Source organism: Phacochoerus africanus, chromosome 1 (assembly GCF_016906955.1).
Source record: "Phacochoerus africanus isolate WHEZ1 chromosome 1, ROS_Pafr_v1, whole genome shotgun sequence".
Taxonomy (NCBI): domain Eukaryota; kingdom Metazoa; phylum Chordata; class Mammalia; order Artiodactyla; family Suidae; genus Phacochoerus; species Phacochoerus africanus.
Genome location: NC_062544.1, coordinates 146,475,057 through 146,494,685, shown reverse-complemented (window position 1 = coordinate 146,494,685; position 19,629 = coordinate 146,475,057). Strand labels below are relative to the sequence as shown.

Sequence of the window (19,629 nt, the reverse complement as noted above, 5' to 3'; positions counted from 1 at the left end):
AGGAAGGGAACCAAGCCAGTGCTGAGCCTGCTGAGGAAATCTCCAAAGGAGAATCATCAGAGAGTTCAAGAGGGCCCTGAGAGGAGGGACCTGGACCCCTCAGCTTCTGTAGTGGACCCCTAGAACTGCCCTCCCACCAAGACTGCCCACAGACAAAACCTCTCTGAGCTTGAGCTTGCTGACTGTAAAGTGGAGAACTCAAAGGAAATTAGGATACTGTCAAGAAAAGGGATCTCAGACAATGCCAAAAAATGCCAATTACGTATTATACGTAGAAGCAGGATCTCGATTGCTTCTTACAAGATCAGCAACTGGCTAGATGTAACAAGATAAACAACAAACAAATATAGAATCCTACAGGAGTTCCCGTCATGGCTCAGCAGAAACAAACCTAACTAGCATCCCTGAGGACGCAGGTTCAATCCCTGGCTTCACTCAGTGGATTAAGGATCTGGTGTTGCCGTGAGCTGTGGTGTAGGTCACAGAGCACCTTGGAATGGGCCTTGCTATGGCTGTGGCATAGGCCAGAGGCTACAGCTCCTATTGGACCCCTAGTCTGGGAACCTCCATATGCCTTGAGTGCAGTGCTAAAAAGACAAAAATAAAATAAAATAAATCCTACAGTATGGCTCAAGAAACCAAGTGCACACAAAGAGATGAGCAGGACCTAGTCAATACTGGGCAATAAAGTGATATGGCTGCTGGAAACATTACTTTAGTGTGAGGTCATATTAATAGAGGAATAGAATCTAGGAAAGGGAGGTGAAAATTCAGCTTTATTCTCAACTGGGTTCAGTTCCAAGAATCATAATTTAAAGAGGACGTTGTTAACCTGGTAAAAAGCAAACAGAGGAGAGATGTCACAATGGTAAGAGCCCAAAACCCTGTCCTTCCAGGAAAGGCTAAAAGAATGAGGAATGTTTGGCCTGGAGGGAGAAAATTCTAAAGAGAAATGAGAGATGCCTTTACAATATTGAAGGAGTTCCCACAAGAAAAACAGTAAAGCTAGTCAGGTGGTATGGTAAAATGCAAAAAGCCCAAACCTTCTCCCAGAGTCAAAAAAGCTGGATTCAGTCTCCACTGTTTACCAGCTACTTCCAGGGACTGAACACTCTATAAATTGCAATGTGTCAGACACAATTAACAGCTAAGGACTGCTTTTCTGTGAGAGCAAGAGGTTGGAAAACACTGGGAGAGAGATTTCAGTTCAACCCTAGGAAGGATTTTTTTCTTTTTAAAATGATACTTAACATTCTTATCTCTGATCACAAAAGAAATACATGGTTGTATAAAACACTGGTAAACAGAAAAGCAAAATTTGGGAGTTCTCTTGTGGCACAGTGGTTTAAGGATCCCATGCTGTCTCTGAAGTGGCTTGGGTTGCTGCCGTGGCATGGGTTCAATCCCTGGCCCAGGAACTCCCACATGCCTTGGGTGAGGGCAAAAAAAAACCAAAAAAACAAAGGCAGAAAAGTGAAATTGATAAAAATTGCATCAGCCATTGTTTATCTTCTAATACTTAGGGATGGACGAGAGAGAGAGAGAGAGGCAAACAGATATTAATAAAAATGGGATCATACAAATAATTACCTGAGAGAATTTAGAGTATCGGTATGTAAGTATGCTTATTGCAGTATTGTTTCTAGGAGGGAAAAAAAAAGCTGTCAACCACCAAATTACTCATCAGTAGGAGAATACTGGGAATGTTTGAGAAACTGATGGCACATCTCTATCATGCCATACTGTGCAGCTAATTGAAAGAAAGGGTGGAGCTAGGATGTATAATCTTCAAAATATTTCCAACATATATCTGCTTAAGCCACAACAAAGTTCTAGAATAAGAGGCAGAGTATGATCCCATTTTTATAGAAAATGCATGCATATATATATACACACACACACACATATATATATATATGATGCAAAGCAAAGAGCATGGTGTTAACATTGGGCATATCTGGGGGGCCAAGCTGAAGAGGCCAAGGGTGAGAGTTTACATGTTCTGTGAACATTTCTATGTTGCTTGAATTGGGACAATCAGCATACATTAGTTTTATAATTCAAATGGCTGAAGTTTAAATAAATAGACAACAATCTACTCTAGGCATGTCTCCATGCCATTAAAGGTTCAATATCGTATTTAATGGCCTCATGTATGCCTTGTGTGGATTTCTCTTAATGTGTTTAATCTAACGGTGGACATTTAGACCTCATAGCATCCAAAGAGGGGCCTGGAGCATTTTGACAAGCAGACCTGAAAACGTGCAGACCCACAGACCTAACCATGCCTCGTTAGGTAGGAAATTATCTGATAGGTACGCTAGTGCATGTGCACCAAAATGTCTATGCGAGAATGTCCCTGCCTCCGTATTCTTGCCAGCAAAAGGCTAGGAGCAACCTACATGTCCAACCTCAATGATTGGATAAATAAAAATGACATGCTGATCATATGCTGCAATTCTCCATAGTGAATACCAGAAATGAAATGGATCTGTAGAAATGTACATGGAAAATGTGTCAGGATATATTGCAAAGTGAAGGGGGGAAAGGCAAGTTATAGAACAATATGTACAGTATGACCTCATTCCCATTTAAAACATATATGGGACTGTGCCTTGGAAAAAAACTGAAGGATACACATCAACCTGTAGGTGGGATTCACCTACAGGTCCATATGTAGTATGTATGTATCCCTAGATAGGTCTAGATATACAAAGGAAGTGAGTTCCCCGTCCCCGGAGGTATGCAAACAGAGATTGGCTGCTCCATTTTCAGAGGTGCCAGCGGATGTGATTTACACATCCATCGGACGTGACCTCGGTTCCTCTCTTAGCCCTGAGGATCTCAGAGAGAAGGGAGGTCAAGACTGGGAGAAGAATCCACCCCTAAGGGGAAAGGGTTAAGCGGGGCTGGCGCTCCTGTGGGCGGGCTCCTCGATCGGCTGCGCCGGGCTCTGTTAGCCAAGTCTGAGCATCTCGGAGGATGCGGAGCGGCGAGCGGCTTCAGGGACGCGCGCAAGGTGAACGCGGGGGCTGCCAGCTCGGCGCCCAGGTGAGGAGCTGGACTAGGGAGGGGGCGATGGCGGGGCTCCAGCGGGGAGCATGGCCTACAGCCCCCCTCTCTAGCGTGAGCGACAGAGCCTGCACCAGCGCCCACCCCCACCCGGGACACTGCGGGAAGGCGCGGAGCCAGGGGAAAGGAGATGGAGGAAAAGGAGAGGTAACCCGAGATGGACCAGCTCCTGGCAGGTGCCCTGCAGCGGCCCTCGCCCTGCCCCCAGGGCGGCCTCCCTCCAGGCCCAGAGGCAGGGAGGAACCAGGCTCCCCTCACCCCCCAAAAAATGTCTGCAGCAGCTGGAACCCAGGGCTGGGCAGCCCCCTCCTCGTCCAGAGATGACTACATCTCTTGGATGGGGGTGGTGAGCAGATGGCATACGCTTTTCATACAAGGCCGGCTCCTCTCTCTGCCTCCTCCTCTGCAAAGCTTTTTGGACCCCCCTGTGTAAAATGAGCCCCTGCTGTTTCCCGGCCCCTCCTATTGCCACTTGCAGCCTGTGCGACCTTGGGCTGGTTGCTCAACCTCTCTGAACTTTGCTTCTTCCCCTATGTAATGGGTCTACTCACATCTGCTTGTGTTGGGAAGGCTGGATGACATCAAGGACAAGCAGCTGAGCTTAGCACAGGAGGTGGAGTGGGGGAGAGCTCAACACAGAGTACTGTTATTAACCAGTGCAACGTTAGTTGCCTTTGGGTCCTTCCCCACAGTTCACCGTGATCCAGACATTGAGACTGAGGCTTCTCCTTGGGTCCCCAGCACCTAGCCTGGGCCAGGAGCAGGGCACGGGTTCGGAGAATGTTTGAGGAATGAACTAATAAAGCAGAGATTAACTCAAGTTGGGGGTGGGTTTAAGGGGACTTTGATCCCCCTGAAGTTACCCACAAGCTTCAGTGAACCTAGGCATTTCCCTGGGGAGAGCTCCTGGGGTTTTCCTCAGCTTCTCAAGGTGTCTGTGAGCCACCAAGGATTAGGAACCAGGGAGCTCTGAGCACAACTGCTTCCCAGAGAGGAAGCCCCTAAACACCCAGGCAGTGGCCCTACAGCTGCAGTCTCCCCTCTCCTGACCATGGGGGTCCCTTCCTGCGTCCCCAGCTCCATAGGGACTGTCAGGAAGGGGAGCCTTCAGGGACCATCCACCGGCCAGGCTGCCGGTGAAGAAATAAAAGAGGCAGGAGTTCCTGTTGTGGTACAGCAGAAACAAATTGACTAGGTTGTGGGTTCGATCCCTGGCCTTGCTCAATGGGTTAGGATCTGGTATTGCTGTGAGCTGTGGTGTAAGTCGCAGACATGGCTCGGATCCTGCGTTGCTGTGGCTGTGGTGTAGCCAGTAACTACAGCTCCGATTGGACCCCTAGCCTGGGAACCTCCATATGCTGCGAGTGCGGCCCTAAAAAGCAAAAGAAAAGAAATAAAGAAAGAGGCAGACACAGCCCTTTGAGAAGCCCCAGGTGGTGGGGGAGACAGGAGATTATTACACTATGTGACCAGTGTGACAGGAAGGTTGGGTTGGGGGGGGGGGTCTGTCAGGGAAGAAAATAGTCAAGCTGGAACAAGCCACCATCACATCTTACCTGGACTTCTACACTGGCTTTTCTCCCTCTTAAAACCCTTATCACATCTGTCACTCCCATGCTTAATATCTCCACTGGCTTCCTGAGTGACACTTAGAACAAAATCCAGGTGCCTTTTCCAGGCATCTGAGAAGGCTCCACCTTTCTGATTTCATCTCCCTCTGCCCCTTTCTCCCACCTCTGCTGTGCTCTGCATTCCTGCTGAAGGGTCTTTGCACTTTCTATTCCCTCCACCAAATGCTTTTTCCAGATATCGCCAAATAGCTGACTCCTTCCCATTCAGCATTTAGCTTAAATGTCACCTGAGAGAGGTTTTTCTGCCACCCCTGTGTAAAATAGGCCCCCATCCCTCTCTCTCTTAACCCTGTTTTATGTTCTCATCTTTTTTAAAATCATTCATTGTCTGTCTCTTACCTAGAACAGCCAGCTCTACGAGGACAAGGGTCTTGTAAGTCTTGTTCACTGCTTTAACCCCAAGCCTTGGCACACAGTATGTGCCCAGATTATTTGTTGAAATAGTTAAGGGGCTGGTGGGAAAGAAAGCTTTCTGGACAAGGGGAAAAGCAAAAGGGCTCTAAGCCCTTATTAAGCTCCTATTACAGGCCTGGTCCATAATGCATTTTGTTATATGTCTTGTAAGAGCCCCTTTGAAGCTGGTACTTTTATTATTTTACGGATGGAAAAACCATGATGCAGAGGGGTGAAGTAACTTACCTAGGAAATGTTCGTCAAGCTGGGATTCAAACTCAGGTCCCTCCTCAAAGGCAGGGGCATATTCCTCTTCCTTTCCACCTCTCTGATAGTTGAGCTGGGCCTTGAGTATGGGATTTTAAAAAAAGAATAGGATTTTAGCAAGTGAAGAAGGGAGAGGGCATTCCAGCCTGAGGGAAGGGCAGGAGCAAAGGCATGGATGCTAGACAGTCCAGTGGGCGTTGAGGGGTAGGTGAACAGCCTGGTGTGGCCTTGGGAGGCCAGGAGATGAGCTCATATATTCTCTCCTGAGGGAGACAGGGAGCCACTGAAGGTTTTGAAGCAGGGCAAGTGAGATGACCAGAGATGCGGGTTTGTTTTTTTCTTGCTTTTTTTGTTTTTGTCTTTTTAGGGCCACACTCAAGGCACATGGAAGTTCCCAGGCTAAGGGTCAAATTGGAGCTGTAGCTGCCAGCCTACGCCACAGCCATACAACGCCAGATCCTAGCCGCTTCTGCGACTTACACCACAGCTCACAGCAATGCCGGATCCTTAACTCACTGAGCGAGGCCAGGGATGGAATCTGTGTCCTCAGGATTACTACTCAGATTCGTTTCTGCAGAGCCATGACGGGAACTCCTGAAATGCAGTTTTAAAAGGATATTCTGTGTAGGTTGCAGACCTGGCTCGGATCTGGCGTGGCTGTGGCTATGGTGTAGGCCAGCAGCCAGCTCTGATTCGACCCCTAGCCTAGGAACCTCCATATGCTGCAGTTGCAGCCTTAAAAAAAAAAAAAAATTACCCCAGACAGCATGAAGAAATTGAACAGGAAGGGGCAGGTAAAGTAGGGGGCTGCTTCTTTCCTTCCTACCAGCCCCCTTGGGGCAGCCATGGGAGACTCAACCCTCTTGTGCCACCCCCTCTCCTTTTTGTAGGCTCATCCCGTGAGGACTGGAAGCTGAAAGCTCCAGGCTCAGGCATCTGTGGACCATGGCCTGGAACCAACAGGGCTGTGTGTATGGCCTCCTGCTGCTGTTGCTGCTGCTGTCCCTGGGGTCTGACTCTGCCCTTGGCTGGGGCCTGCCCAGGCCACTGGAGGACTCAGAACCGCACTTGATCCCGGAAGCCCAGCCCAAGGGGTCTGTTGGTCCAGAGCCCTGGGCCTTCGACTTCCTCTGGGAGAAGCCCAGAGATGAGAGTCCCTGGAACTCCAGTGGCCCCCAGAGCTCTGCTGAGAAGGGGCCTGAGGGGCCTGCAGACTCCCTTGGCCTAGCCCTGCATGGACCTAAAGCAGCCCATGGGGCTCAGAGAGAAGGACTCCCAGGACCTGATGACATCCAGGTGGCTCGAGGGCTAAGTTCTCAGGGCTGGACAGGACCTCCTGACTCACAGGAGCCTTCGGAGCAAGAAGCACCAGCTCCCTATCCAGTGGGCGCCCCTCATCTCACTTCCATCCCCACAACTCCCAGACTCCAGCTCAGGATGGCCACAGTTCCTCCCACCCCAGGACAGCCTGAAGGCCCAGTGGGACAGCAGCCACCTAGAGATGAGGGTCTGGTGGCCAAAGCCAAGACCAGGGTCTCAAAGACATCCCCCCGGGACCACAGGGGCCCTCCCCACACTCTTGTGCCTCACGTAGGCCCTATCATGAGGCCCGTACTGGAGGAGCAGGGTGGGGGTAAGGACTTCCAGGAGACAGCTCAAGGTCCCCTGCTCAGCCAGCAGGATCCAGCAGCCCCTGCTGTTGGCCCAGTCTCCCCAGCTGAGGGGGCATCCTCGCAGGAGCCTGGGTCCCAGCCAGACCTGGCGTTGGCCAGAAGCCTTCCTCCTGCTGAGGAGCTGCCCATGGAGCTCCCTAAGAAGGCTGGGGCTGGGGAGGCCTGGGGAGTCAGTGTTTCAAGTCCCTCACCCAAAGAGGTTGACCTCCCTGGTGTTAGGGGCTCCCCAGGCCCCCTGCCCTCAGATCTCCCTGCCTCTGAGACTCCTGATGGGCAGCCCAAGCCAGGTAGGTATCAAAGTGAGGGAGCTGCGCGGGGCTGGGAGGGGCAGTGTTCCAGGGCAGCCAGATGCCCCAGTTTCCGTGTGACCTCTGGTCCCTTGGGTCCCATTTTCCTCATTCTGGCAAATGAGGGTGATTGTGCCTCCCTCCTGGAGGATTTGATTTTGGGGAATGCCGAGGGTCAGGCAAAGCGATGACTTCTTTTGTTATTTCAGAAGTAGCAGCAATGAACGGAGCAGAACCCATCTCCCCCCAGCGGGTGAGAGGAGCAGTGGAGACCCCAGGCACTCCCAAGTCCCTCATCCCTGGCCCCTCGGACCCTGGCCCAACTACAAACCGAACAGAGAGCCCTGTGGGAGCCCTGCAGCCAGGTGAGGGCATGGCTGGGGCTTTGGGGAAAAAAGGGGACTCTGTGTGATGACTAAGAACCCATGTGAGGTATATTTGGGAGGGGGGGGAGTGAATGGGGTCAAACACCTCCTTCAAGGAAATGGCCAACAACTTCAAACAACTTAGGCTAATAAACTAATACTCTCTGGGTACTCCAGGAGAAGTCATTTGCACTTTCTGGGCTAGAAAATTCTAAAATGTAAAATAGGTATATTTAGTGCAGTGATTAGCCAACTTCCACAAATCCCAGAGGAGCTTTTAAAAAAATTCCAATACCCAGGTCCCAGCCCAAGGAATTCTGATTGAGATGATCTCCAGGTGATTCTCATATGCAGCCCTGTTGAGAACTGCTGGAATGTTAATAAAAATGATAGGTCACATCCGTTTAACACTTACTGGGTGCTGGGTACTGTGGTAAACACTTAACCCTCACCACCACCAATGAGGGAGGTGCTGTTACCCTCCCATTTTACAGGTGTGCTTGGAAAAGTTAATTAACTTGCTCACCACACCAGAGATTGATGGAAATCAAGAGCACGTGTCAAAGGGCTATTTTAATATTGTTATTATTGCAGATGAAGCCGAGGAGTGGCCGGGGCGCCCCCAAAGCCATCCCCCAGCACCCCCTGTCCAGGCCCCCTCGACGTCACGCCGGGGCCTCATTCGGGTCACCACGCAGCGCGCCCTGGGCCAGCCACCCCCTCCAGAGCCCTCTGCCAGCTCCATGGCACCAGCCCCAGCCTCCAGTCCCCCGGCCAACGCCACCGCACCCCCTTTGCGCTGGGGTCCTCTGCGGCGGGTTCTGAGCTTTTCCTGGGAGCTGCACGTCTATGGGGTGGGGGTGCTATTCCTGCTGCCCGCGTTGTTGGCACTGGCCTCGCTGGCAGCCGCCCCTGGGGGACCTCGGCTGGCACTGGTGGCGGCGGTGCTGGTGCTGGTGGCGTCCGGGCTGCGTTCCGCCTACATGCTCACCGACCCATATGGCTCGCAGGCACGGCTGGGTTTACGTGCTGGCCTGGTGCTCTACAATCTGCCTTTCCCCTTGCTACTCACTGCGCTGGCAGCCCTGACCCTGCTCGGCCTGGGCGCGGGGCTGCCACAGCAGCTGCAGAACCCCATCCTCCTGGGAGCGCTAGCGTTGGTACACGGTGTGGGGCTGCTCACTACAGACCTGCTGTCAGCAAGGCCTGCGCTCAACCTCCTGGTTCAGGGCTTATCCTGCGCCTGGGGCGCGGCTGTGGCTCTAGGCACGCTCTGCTTGTGCCGTCGCCGCCTGCTGGACGGGCCGAGGGGCTGGGATGCCAGCCCCGGTCCTAGGCTGCTGGCCGTGGCTGGCGCGCTGGGGCTGCTGGCCAGCGGCTTGCAGCTGGCGGCCTCGCTCTGGCTGTACCCTGGCCCGGGACGGGTGGGTCGCTTCTCGTGGGCCTGGTGGGGTGTCCACTTCTGGCTGCGCCTGCTGGAGTTGACGTGGGCGCTCGCCCTGGCGCTGGCCGCCTTGGCTGCTGCACGGCCCAGGCCTCCCACGGAGCACGCTTGCTGGGCTAAGTTGCTGCGCCTGGCATGCCCCACGCCCTCGAGCAAGAGCGAAGTGCCGGAGCGCCCCAACAATTGCTATGCTGGGCCCAGTGGCGTTGGCGCTGGTACCTTGGATATTAGCAAGAGCCTCATCCGCAACCCGGCGGAAGGTGGGATGCCGGCCACGCCCAGTTCAGGCGCCTGGGGTTCGGCTGCGTCTCTGGGCCGCGGTCCCCAGGGTGGCCCAAGACTGTCCCGCAGCAGTGTGGGGCCAGCGCCGTCGATGAGCGAGCTGGACCTGCGGCCGCCATCACCCATCAACCTGAGCCGAAGCATCGACGCCGCGCTCTTCCGAGAGCACTTGGTGCGTGACAGCGTCTTCCAACGCTGCGGCCTGCGCGGCCTATCCTCTCCGCCTGGGGGCGCGCTGCGGCCACGCCGGGGCAGCCACCCCGACGCCGAGCTCGAGGGAGCGGGCACTTCGCTCCTACGCGGCCGCTGCCGTTCTCTCAGCGACGTGCGCCTGCGCGGGCCGGTCCCACAGCACGTAGTGGACGAGCCTGATGGGGCGGTTTCCGGCAGCTCTGTGGACAGCTTCTCACGCGGCTCACTCAAAATCAGCTGGAACCCATGGCGCCATGGGCTGTCGTCGGTGGATAGTCTGCCCCTGGATGAGCTGCCCAGCACAGTGCAGCTACTGTCTGCCCCAGTTCCTGCCCCTGCTCCCGCCCGGCCCGGGGAGCCCCAGAGTGGGGTCCAGCCTCGCTGCAAGCCCGGGGACTCCCACAGCGCCTCCAGTGACACCATTGAGCTCTGAGGAGGCCAGAAACTCAGGACCAGAGCCTCAATGGCCTTACCGCGCACCGCATGACCGACTGGGACAGTAGAGCATTTGAAAAACATTTTGGGAGTATTCCTGGGCCTCCACTTGATTGCAGCTTCGAGACAGCCGGCCGTGAACCCATCTCCCACACGTGCCGGATTTTTTTTTTTTTTTTTAATTATCTGTTTTTCAGCGGGTATTTTGCACAAAGGCTGTGACTTACACGGAATACAGGGTGGACATGCATGGATTTGGGAATGGGGAACCGGGTCCAGGTTCCCCAGACACCCCCTCCAGACTCCTCCAGTGTAGAGGTGAGGCTCGCTTGTCCAGACTGTCCTCTTTGTGCCAAAGAAATAAACCCTTAGGACTTGGCTCACACCTCCCTCTGGCCATGCCAGGATCCTGTACAGAGGAGAGGTAGGAGGGCCCAGATCTGAGTAATTCCAAGTCCTGTGTATACTGCAACTCCCAAAGGAAAGGGGATTCAACCCTTGAAGGCTTTAGTAATAATGGCTACCAATATTTTATGGAGCACCTATCTGCTCTATCTGGTCTTCAGCTCTTCACACCCATCACCTAAGCCTGGTTCCTCCATCCTCTCTTCTAATTCAACTTCAGGGCCTCTCCTCTATCCTTTCTCTACTGCTCCTCCATCAGGACAGCCCTCAATTTCCCAGGGTTTTAGGAAACTTTCCCAAGGGTGGAAGGGCTCTCAGTAGCTTAGACCAACCCAAGGCAGGATGGAGGGAGGGGAGGGAGTAAGACAGAAGCTTCTCCATTTTCCAAGATCGTCCTTTATTTCCTGAGATGAATAAATAAATCAGTGGCTGGGAGGCAGGGGGTGAGTATGGAACAGGAGCTGGCAGCATGCAGCTGGCAGGAGGGGCCTGTGAAGGGCCCACCCCTGCAGGGACCCCTCCCCACACACATCCTGGGTAGGGGCCAAAGCTCACTAGCAGCCACCACAAGGAGACACTTCAAAAAATTCACACACATTGTGAAGCCTGCCCAGTCCCCCAGGGCCAAGGTCTCATGGTACCCACCCTTAAAGGCTATCCTTTCACCCCAGGGGCCTCACCTGACCAGACCTGGGTGCCTGGGCTGCTCCATAAGGTGGGCAGGGGATGCTTACCCCACTCTCAAAAATAAAGCAAGTCCCTCAAGTGTCCAGGCGGGAGGGAGGCCCGCCCTCAGGGGCAGCCTGGGCGGGGAAGAGACCCTGCAGGTGTGGCCAGGATTATCTGCCCTTGATGAAGCCCTCCAGTACACGGTCACTGCGCTCTGACAACCAGTAGCCGGTCATGGCGGCCACAGCCCCAATGAAGATGGCGGTGAAGACCAAGTCACCCTTGGCAGCCAGCGTGGCCAGTGCACAGATGATGACCCCGAAGAACATCTGCTGCAGCACCACCAGCTCGTCCTCTGTCATCTCCGAGAAGAAGCCCGCTGATTCTGAGCAAGAGAGTGCCTGTCACTTGAGTCCTGTTCCTGGAGCCTCCCCCACACCTGATCATCACTGCCCCATGCCTGCCTGGCATGCTTGCACCCAGCATCATGCACTGCAGGGAACAACTCCAAGAGGGCAGTTATGATCCCTGTCTCTTCAATAGGAAATAGGTGCAGAGAGGTGACGAGGTTTGCCCAAGGCCATGCGGGAGTTGGGTCAGAGCACGTGTACTGGCAAGGCTCCAGGGTCGGACTGCCTGGATTCAATACCTTGGCTCTGCCACCTGCTTGCCCCATGGCCCTGGGCAAGTTGTTTTGTCTGTGTCTCAGCCTCCGCTATGTAAAATGAAGCTGAGAATAATACCTACAGCACTGGAGTTGTTGTAGGGGTGAAATAAGCTAATACATGCAAAATGCCTGGAATAGCATGTGATGCGCTCTCAGAAGCTGAGGAAGTGGTCACTATGGTTGTCCTCTGTCATCTCCAAGAAGATGACTGTCTTGTGACTGTCCAACGGCTTTCAACAGCCCTCAGAAGCAGGGCAAGGACTGGTCCCATGGGACAGCTGAGGAAAGAGGCTTGAAGAGGCAAATGACTCGATGCCAAGCCTGATTTTCTTTCTACCGTGGGAGGTGTGTGGGGGCCACCAAAAGCCAGCTAGGAGATCAGAGGTGGGGTCAAGTCTCCGTGCCACCTCAGGAGGGCCTCACCTCCTCTCCCCTCCTCCTGGGGCTCACCTGGGATCTGCTCCTTCACACAGACGCCCTCAATCTGTTTGTAGCCCTCGGCACAGATGCAGCGGTAACTGCCCTCAGTGTTCTCACATTTCTCGTTCTCCCCTGGACAAACCGCCGTCTCACATTCATCCACGTCTTGAGGGAGGATAAGGAGGGGGTCAGAGCCCTGACCATCAGGGTCCCACAGGTGGCACCCTGGACTCTGTCTTGCCCACATCCTGACACCCTTCCGTCCTGTCCCAGGCAACATGCCACCCTTCCTTCCCACACCCAGTCCACATTCCACCCACCAATGGTGGCGGGCGAGGCCCTCCTAGGTAGCAGGACACTCACCGAGACACTTGGAGCCCACCTGCTGGTAGCCAGGGCTACACTTCTTACAGCGGCCGGGCCCTGCCCCCATGCAGCCCAGGCAGGCCTTGGCACAGTCTGGAGAAGGGAGCCGGGAGACAAGGGTGAGAGCTGCCTATAGGGCCAGGGGGCAGCCCAGCTCAGGCAGAAGCCTGAGGCTGGGGGGTTCTGGTACCTAGGAAGGTGTAAGTTTGTGGGGGAAGGCATGGGGCCATTCCTCCTACCCTCCCCACACTCTTCCTGGTGGGAGCTGACACTCACCCCGGCACTCATAGGAGCCCTCCGTGTTCACGCAGAACTGGTCGGCTCCACAGCTGGCTCGCTCTGTGCCACACTCATCAATGTCTGCAAAGGGGCCAGCAGGGTGGGGATTTCAATTCCTATGGCACTTAGAGGGAAGCTAAGGCCAGGACTGTTGGGGATGGACCTGCCAGGCTCAAATGGTGTGGCAGAGACTACAGGCCGTCCACCAACACAGATACAGAGGTGCCGCTGGACTTGGGGCTGGCCAGCTAGAGACTACATTTTTCAACCTGCTAAGTGCGGCCTTGTGATTGTGTTCTGGCCAACAGGATGTAAACAGAAGCGATGTGCTCCCCTTTCTGCTTGGCCTTAAAACAATGAGCCCGGGACTCCTCCTTGCACTTTCTTCTCTTTCTCACATCTCAAATGCCAGGTCATAAAACACAGAGATGCCTGTGTTCCAGCCTCAACCAGGAAGACAACACCTAAGGGGAAGACTGCACAGTAAGAGAGAAGGAATCTGAGTCCTCAATGACCAGGATAAGGCAGAGCTTGCCTGCCAGCCTGGACCACTGGCTTTGAGACTGTGACAGGAAATGAAAATAAACCTCTATATTCTGTAAGCCACAGTTCTGGGGATCTTTTTTTACAGCAGTTTAGCCTTTACCCTTGTTTATACAAATGGCTAGGCAAGGACCAAACTAAGTCTTGAACCCAGATTTCCCAAGTTCAGTAACCTTGTTCCCCTGGCTAATCCTTCCTCAAGTTTCAAGACTTGACCCAAGTGACACTGTCTCCAAGAAGCCTTTCCTGGTTCCCCACCAACACTAAGAGATGCAGGGACATCTCTCACTGCACAATGGTTAAGTCTGTACTGTATGTACCTGATGACTTTTCTGCCTTTTTAACCAGGCTGAGATCTCTATGAGGATGAGGGCTGGGTTGGTGTAGTCCAGAGATGTGTGTGTTGATGGGAGACCAAGCCCAAGACCCTGCCCATGCCCCCAGACCTAGGACAGGGCCCCACTCACCTACACACTTGAGGTGATGCAGGGCCCAGCCCTTCTTGCACTGCAAACAATTTGATTCCTCAGGTCCTGAGCAGCGGGCACAGGGGCCAAAACAAGCTGGGAGGAATGGTGGAAGGATGAGGGTGGGCAAACAGGCACCCAGTAGTTCCTGCCCAGCACCACACCCCTTGGCTACCTACCCGAACATACCAGATGGCTGGAGTTGCGCTCTGCCTCAAAGTAGCCGAGGCCGCACTGGCCACAGGCCTCTCCCCCGTAGCCAGCTTGGCAGTCACAGCGCCCGCTGCCCCCTCGAGTCCCTTCCCCTTCACACTGCCCGTAGCCACCGCAGGGCCGCTCCGTGCCCCCAGGGCAGGCTGTGGGCAGACACCAAACCAAGTGAGATCAAAAATATAACCCTGGATGTGGAGAATATGTTTCCCATATCAATAAACATTTTTGGAAAGAAAAGTTTTTTTTTCTTTTTGGCTACATCCACGGTATGTGGAAGTTCCGAGGCCAGGGTTTGAATCCATGCCACAGCAGCGACCCAAGCTCCAGCAGTGACAATAATGGATCCTTAACCCACTGTGCCATCCAGGAACTCCAGAGAAAAAACAATTTTAATGACGGCATAATATTGTCATAAAACTGTATGAAATTGACTTAACCAGTACCCCATTGTGGAACAGCTAGCTATTTATAAATGTCTTCTTTTGTAAAGACTGAATTGACTATTTTTTTTTGTGTGTGTGTGTGTGTGTGTGTGTGTGTGTGTGTGTGTGTGTGTATGTATGTATAGTCAGCAGGATTGAATTGACCATTTCTGTTGCTAACTCTTTTTTTTTTTTGTCTTTTGTCCTTTTAGGGCCATACCCTCGGCATATGGAGGTTCCCAGGCTAGGGGTCAAAACGGAGCTGGAGCTGCCGGCCCACACCACAGCTCACAGCAACGCCGGATCCTCAACCCACTGAGCAAGGCCAGGGACTGAACTCGCAACCTCACGGTTCCTAGTCAGATTCGTTTCTGCTGCGCCACAACGGGAACTCCTGTTGCTAACTCTTTATATCTGCAGCTTCCGGAGATATTTTTCAAAAGGGGCTGGTAGTAGGTTCAGCTCCTGCCTCAGGACTGTGTGTAGAAAAAGATGGTAACAACAGGGACTTCAGGGAAGCACCTGACTGAATCTAGGAAGGTTACCTTAGTCCAGGGAAGGGGCCTAGGCTGGTCCAGGCATGAGAAATGCATGATAGAAACCACAGCCAAATCTGACTCGGTCTGACCCCGTATCTTTTCTCAGAGCTGTTCTGCACTGATCTGTTCATCCTGCCAGCCCTGTGAGCTAGTGAGAATGGAGGTCCAGAGAGGTGATCTGAGCAGCCTGAGCTCACACAGTCAGTTGGGGGCAGGGCCAGGACTGGACCCCTTGCCCCAGCAGTCCCCTTCCAACCCCCCAAGAGGAACTTGAAAAACTCACGAAGGCAGGTGGGCCCAAAGGTGCCTGAGGGACAGCAGAGCTTCAGGGAATCTGAGCAGAGCCACTGGAAAAGGTCTGGGGCTTCCTGCTGCCTGAGGCAGGGAGACAGAGTGGTGGCTGAGACAGGGTCAGAGGCCTTGCCCACCCCCAACCTCCCAGAGAATCTGTGATACGGCCCAACTGGGGCACAAGACCCACCAGGCTGCTGGAGCCACGCCTTTCCCCATTTGGCAGGTGGGTAGACTGAAGCCCAGAGAGAGAGCCTGGGTCATCCATCCAGTCCTTAGCACCCCTGGGTTTGGAGGAAGGGGCCGAAGAGGACACAGCCCCTAGCTTGCCACCCCCTGCTTTACCAGCTGGCCCTGGAAGGCCCCCACCACTCACTTGTGGAACCACCAGCTCTCCACCAGCTCCTCACTCAGCTCCAGAAGGCGGTGGCACTCGAAGTCCGACTTGCTGCACACGCCCTCAAGCACCTCTACCAGGCGGGTCTCACTGACCAGACAGGGAGGAGTGGTGGGGACACACTCCAGCACCTCCCTACCCCCCTTACCATCCCTCCTCCCGCCTCTCCTCACATCAAAATAAAGGCCACAGGCCATAATGGAAAGGGTATTGTTTCGGGGAGTCAGAGAGTCCTAGGTTGAAATCTATTGGTGTGACCTTGGTGGAAGTCACTCAACCTCTCCTGAACCTCTGTTTTCTCATCTGTAAAATGGGGACAAAGCCTCCCCTGCAGGTTTGTTGAAAGATAGCTCAGTTACTGCATCTGCACAACAGAATATAATACCCTTGCTGGGTAGATGTGGTTAAAATCATGTAATATAAGAGGTATTGGTGAGGATGTGGAGAAACTGGAACCCTCCTATATTGCAAATGGGAGTAAAAAATGGTACAGCCACTGTGGAAAACAGTTTGGCAGTTCATCCAATAAACATGCAATCACCATATGACTCGAAGATTCCACTGCTGGGTACATAACCAAAAGAATGTAAAACAGGTGTTCAACAAAAACTTGTACACAGATGTTCACAGCAATACTATACACAATAGGCAAAAGGTAATAAACTACCCAAATGTCCATCAGCTGATGAATAAATGTGATCTATCATTACAACAGAATATTAATAAGCCTAAAGAAGAAATGAAGTACTGATACTTGCTACAAGATGGATGCACCTAGAAAACATTACACTAAGTGAAAGAAGCCACATATAAAACACCACACTGTATGACTTCAACAGAATCAGTAAATCCATAGAGACAGAAAGCAGATTAATGGTTGCTAAGGGCTGGGGGAAGAGAGAATGAGTGCTCAGTGGGGAAGGGGTATCTTTGGGCGGATGAAAACAGTCTGGGACTAGATAATGGTTACTGTTGCACAACACTGTGAATGTATAAAATGTCTCTAATGGTAAATTTTATGTAACTGCATTCTACCACAATAAAAAAAAAGTAAATATATACATACACCTAAAATGTATCATATATATTTAAAGAGTCTGGCATCATAGTTTAATCCTTACCACAACCCTATGAAATAGGCAATTGGTATTAATATCCCCATTTTACAGATGAAGAAACTGAGGATCACCAAGGTGAAGTGACTTCCCTAAGGTACAAAGGGTCAGAACTGAAAACCTGGTCTAACTCCAAGCCTTGCTGATTCCTTCTCCTCAGTTTGACTTTGAAAAGCTAGCAGGCCTAGGGCTCAGGCCTCTCAATATAATCTCATCCTGTCCAATGGCTTTATACACTGATTATATGCTGGTGACTGTCATTCATGTTTCCAGCCCTACATCTTCCCTGAACTCCTGACTCCTAAACCTAACTACTCGACTGTTTAACAGACGTCTCAGCCCAACATGCTCAATGAAAATGCCTGATTCCCTAGACCTTCTCCTTTCCCATCTCAGAAAACAGTCCCACTATTCACCCAGTTGCTCAGTCTCAAAACCTAGTGAGCACCTTTAACTCTACTCTTTCTATCTCCTACCCCATAATGAATCCATCATCAAGTCCTATCAGTTTATCTGCAGAATATACCCATTATCTGACCTCGTCTCACCATGGCCCACCACTGCTGTCATGCCTAGACTGTGCACTAGCCTCCCAGCTGGTCTTCTTGCTCTTCCACCCCTGACCCCTAAGGTCTGTGAGTAACCTTTTAAAAGTATAAATAGAAGTTCCCTGGTGGCTCAGTGGGTTAAGGATCCAGCATTGTCAGTGTCATGGCACAGGTTCAATCCCTGGCCTGGGAACTTCTGCATCCTATGGGCACAGTCAAAAAAATGTATAAATAAAATCTTTTTTTGTTTTTTGTTGTTTTTTTGTCTTTTCTAGGACCGCTCCCATGGCATATGGAAGTTCCCAGGCTAGGGGTCTAATTGGAGCTGTAGCCACTGGCCTATGCCAGAGCCATAGCAAGTCGGGATCTGAGCCAAGTCTGCGACCTACACCACAGCTCACAGCAACGCCAGATTCTTAACCCACTGATCAAGGCCAGGGATCGAACCTGCAACCTCATGGTTCCTAGTCAGATCCGTTAACCACTGCACCACGACGGGAACTCCTCCAATGACTTTTTACTACACTCAGAATGAAATCTAAACTCCTTTTTGTGGCCCTCAAGACCCTCTGTCTTCACCTTCCACTACTCTCCTTTCTGCTCACTCCAAATTCAGCCACCTCTCATATACACCAAGTCAGTCTCACTGACTGTCCAAATCCCTTCCTGATTGTTACACAGTTTGCTTCTTCATCATGGGTCTCTGTTTGAATGTCATGTGTTGAGCACCATTCTGTTGTCCACCCTGTTTTATTGTTCTTCCCCTGATTTGACATTTTTTATTTACTTATTCACTGTCTGTATCCTCTACTAGAATGTAAGTTCCTTGAAGAAGGGATGTTCCTTGTTTTGTTTAGTGCTGTCCTACAGATATTCAGTGATATTTGCTGAATAAGTGCTCCCCAACTGTCTCCAGGCCTCCACTAGCAGAGCAGAGATAGGGATGTGAGGTATATAAACCCGCCCCTCCAGCCTCCTCCTTACCTGTCTTTGTATTTGGATAACTTCTCTTCCTCCCAGGCAGTGTTCCCACCTCCAAAGTTGTCCCGGATGGTTCTCTCCAGGCCCTGGAAATGGAGGAAGTTGGGAATAGCTATGTATAGTGCCTGGCACATTCTAACACTTGTATTTCATTAACAAGGAAACTGGGACACAGAGAGGCAATTTGCTCAAGACCATACAACCAGTGAGTAACCAAACCGTAACTTGACTTCAGGAAGACTTGTATTCCAGAGTGCCCAGACCTCAACCCCTATGCCATAGTAGCTGGACCCCTCCCATTACACTGGTGCACCCACCTTGTAGAAGCTGTCCACCAGTCCCCGGCAGGTATGACATGGATGAGGTTCAGTAGGGGGAGAAGACTGGGGAGGAGGAGAGGGCTGAACCAAAACTGGGCTTGGGAGGCCAAGGAAAAGGCTCAGGACCCAGAGCAGAGCTGGGGCTAGGCCCTTCGGTGGCCATGGGGCCATCTTTTCCCAGACTGGGTACCTGTAGATAGACGACATGGAGAAGGTTCGCTGGAGGAGCCAAATGAGAAAGAAAAGGGTGGGCTCTGAGGTGCTGTGGGTCTCGGACCCCAGATCTGTTAAAAAGAAGGCTAGACTGGAGTAAGGCCGAGGGAAAGGAGATGGTTGGGGAAAGGACGCTATTCTGCAATTCCAGGGTGGGAATAAGTTATCCTGTCACCGTGGGGGGAGGTGGCTTGGATCCTTGGCAAGAGGATAGGAGTCAGCCTGTTGTTTTAGGGTCTGAATGTGGTTCCCAGGGGCCGGATCAGCGATATTAGGGGAAAAAAGGTCAGATTCCAAAACACTGGGGGAGAGGACGCCAGATGGAGGTTCTTGGAAGGAGGAGTCCGGAACCCCGGTTGGGGGCTGGGGAGGAGCCTGGATCCGGATATGAAGAGAAAAGGTCAGGTTCGAGGCCTGCAAAGGCCAGAGGCACGGCCCACGAGCGGGCAAGGAAGGATCCAGATCCAGGCAGGCTGTGAGAGAGAAAAAGACGACCCACCCAGCCCGCAGGCGCCAACAGCTCAGCCTCCCCAACGCCGCCGCTGCCGCCCGCTGCGTAAGACGTGCACCCTCCGCTGGCTCCGCAGTTGTGAGGGCGGAACCCGCGCCACAGCCAATAGTGGCGGGCCAAGTGCCATTGCGTCACTCTATGCCAGCCAACCAGAAGCGTCTACGGACTGCACCTGTCGGGGTTGTTAAAGGGCCGCGGGGATACCGGTTGAGCGGGGCAGTC

The 19,629-nt window shown here is 52.6% G+C and overlaps 2 protein-coding genes across 4 annotated transcripts; one reads left to right on the top strand and one right to left on the bottom strand.

Moving 5' to 3' along the window:
* Positions 1 to 2,885: 2,885 nt before the first annotated feature.
* PRRT3 (proline rich transmembrane protein 3) lies at positions 2,886 to 10,426 on the top strand. The gene is made up of 4 exons (XM_047780455.1): positions 2,886 to 3,051; positions 6,254 to 7,323; positions 7,533 to 7,688; positions 8,283 to 10,426. Exons 2-4 carry the CDS (start codon positions 6,309 to 6,311, stop codon positions 10,037 to 10,039), a joined length of 2,928 nt encoding a protein of 975 aa, XP_047636411.1. The 5' UTR covers positions 2,886 to 3,051; positions 6,254 to 6,308; the 3' UTR covers positions 10,040 to 10,426.
* A 398-nt stretch (positions 10,427 to 10,824) lies between these two features.
* On the bottom strand, positions 10,825 to 19,498 carry CRELD1 (cysteine rich with EGF like domains 1). Of its 3 annotated transcripts, none has more exons than XM_047780558.1 (11): positions 19,396 to 19,498; positions 18,681 to 18,873; positions 18,367 to 18,449; positions 15,699 to 15,809; positions 15,315 to 15,406; positions 14,037 to 14,213; positions 13,858 to 13,953; positions 12,845 to 12,928; positions 12,566 to 12,661; positions 12,233 to 12,367; positions 10,825 to 11,500 (listed from the first exon to the last, which is right to left on the bottom strand). In XM_047780558.1, the coding sequence occupies exons 2-11, from the start codon at positions 18,852 to 18,854 to the stop codon at positions 11,286 to 11,288; spliced, it is 1,263 nt and encodes a 420-aa protein (XP_047636514.1). In that variant the 5' UTR covers positions 18,855 to 18,873; positions 19,396 to 19,498; the 3' UTR covers positions 10,825 to 11,285. The 3 variants fall into 3 exon arrangements, with proteins under 3 accessions (XP_047636514.1, XP_047636523.1, XP_047636533.1); XM_047780567.1 differs by lacking the exon at positions 19,396 to 19,498 and adding an exon at positions 19,072 to 19,383; XM_047780577.1 differs by lacking the exon at positions 15,699 to 15,809.
* Positions 19,499 to 19,629: the final 131 nt, after the last annotated feature.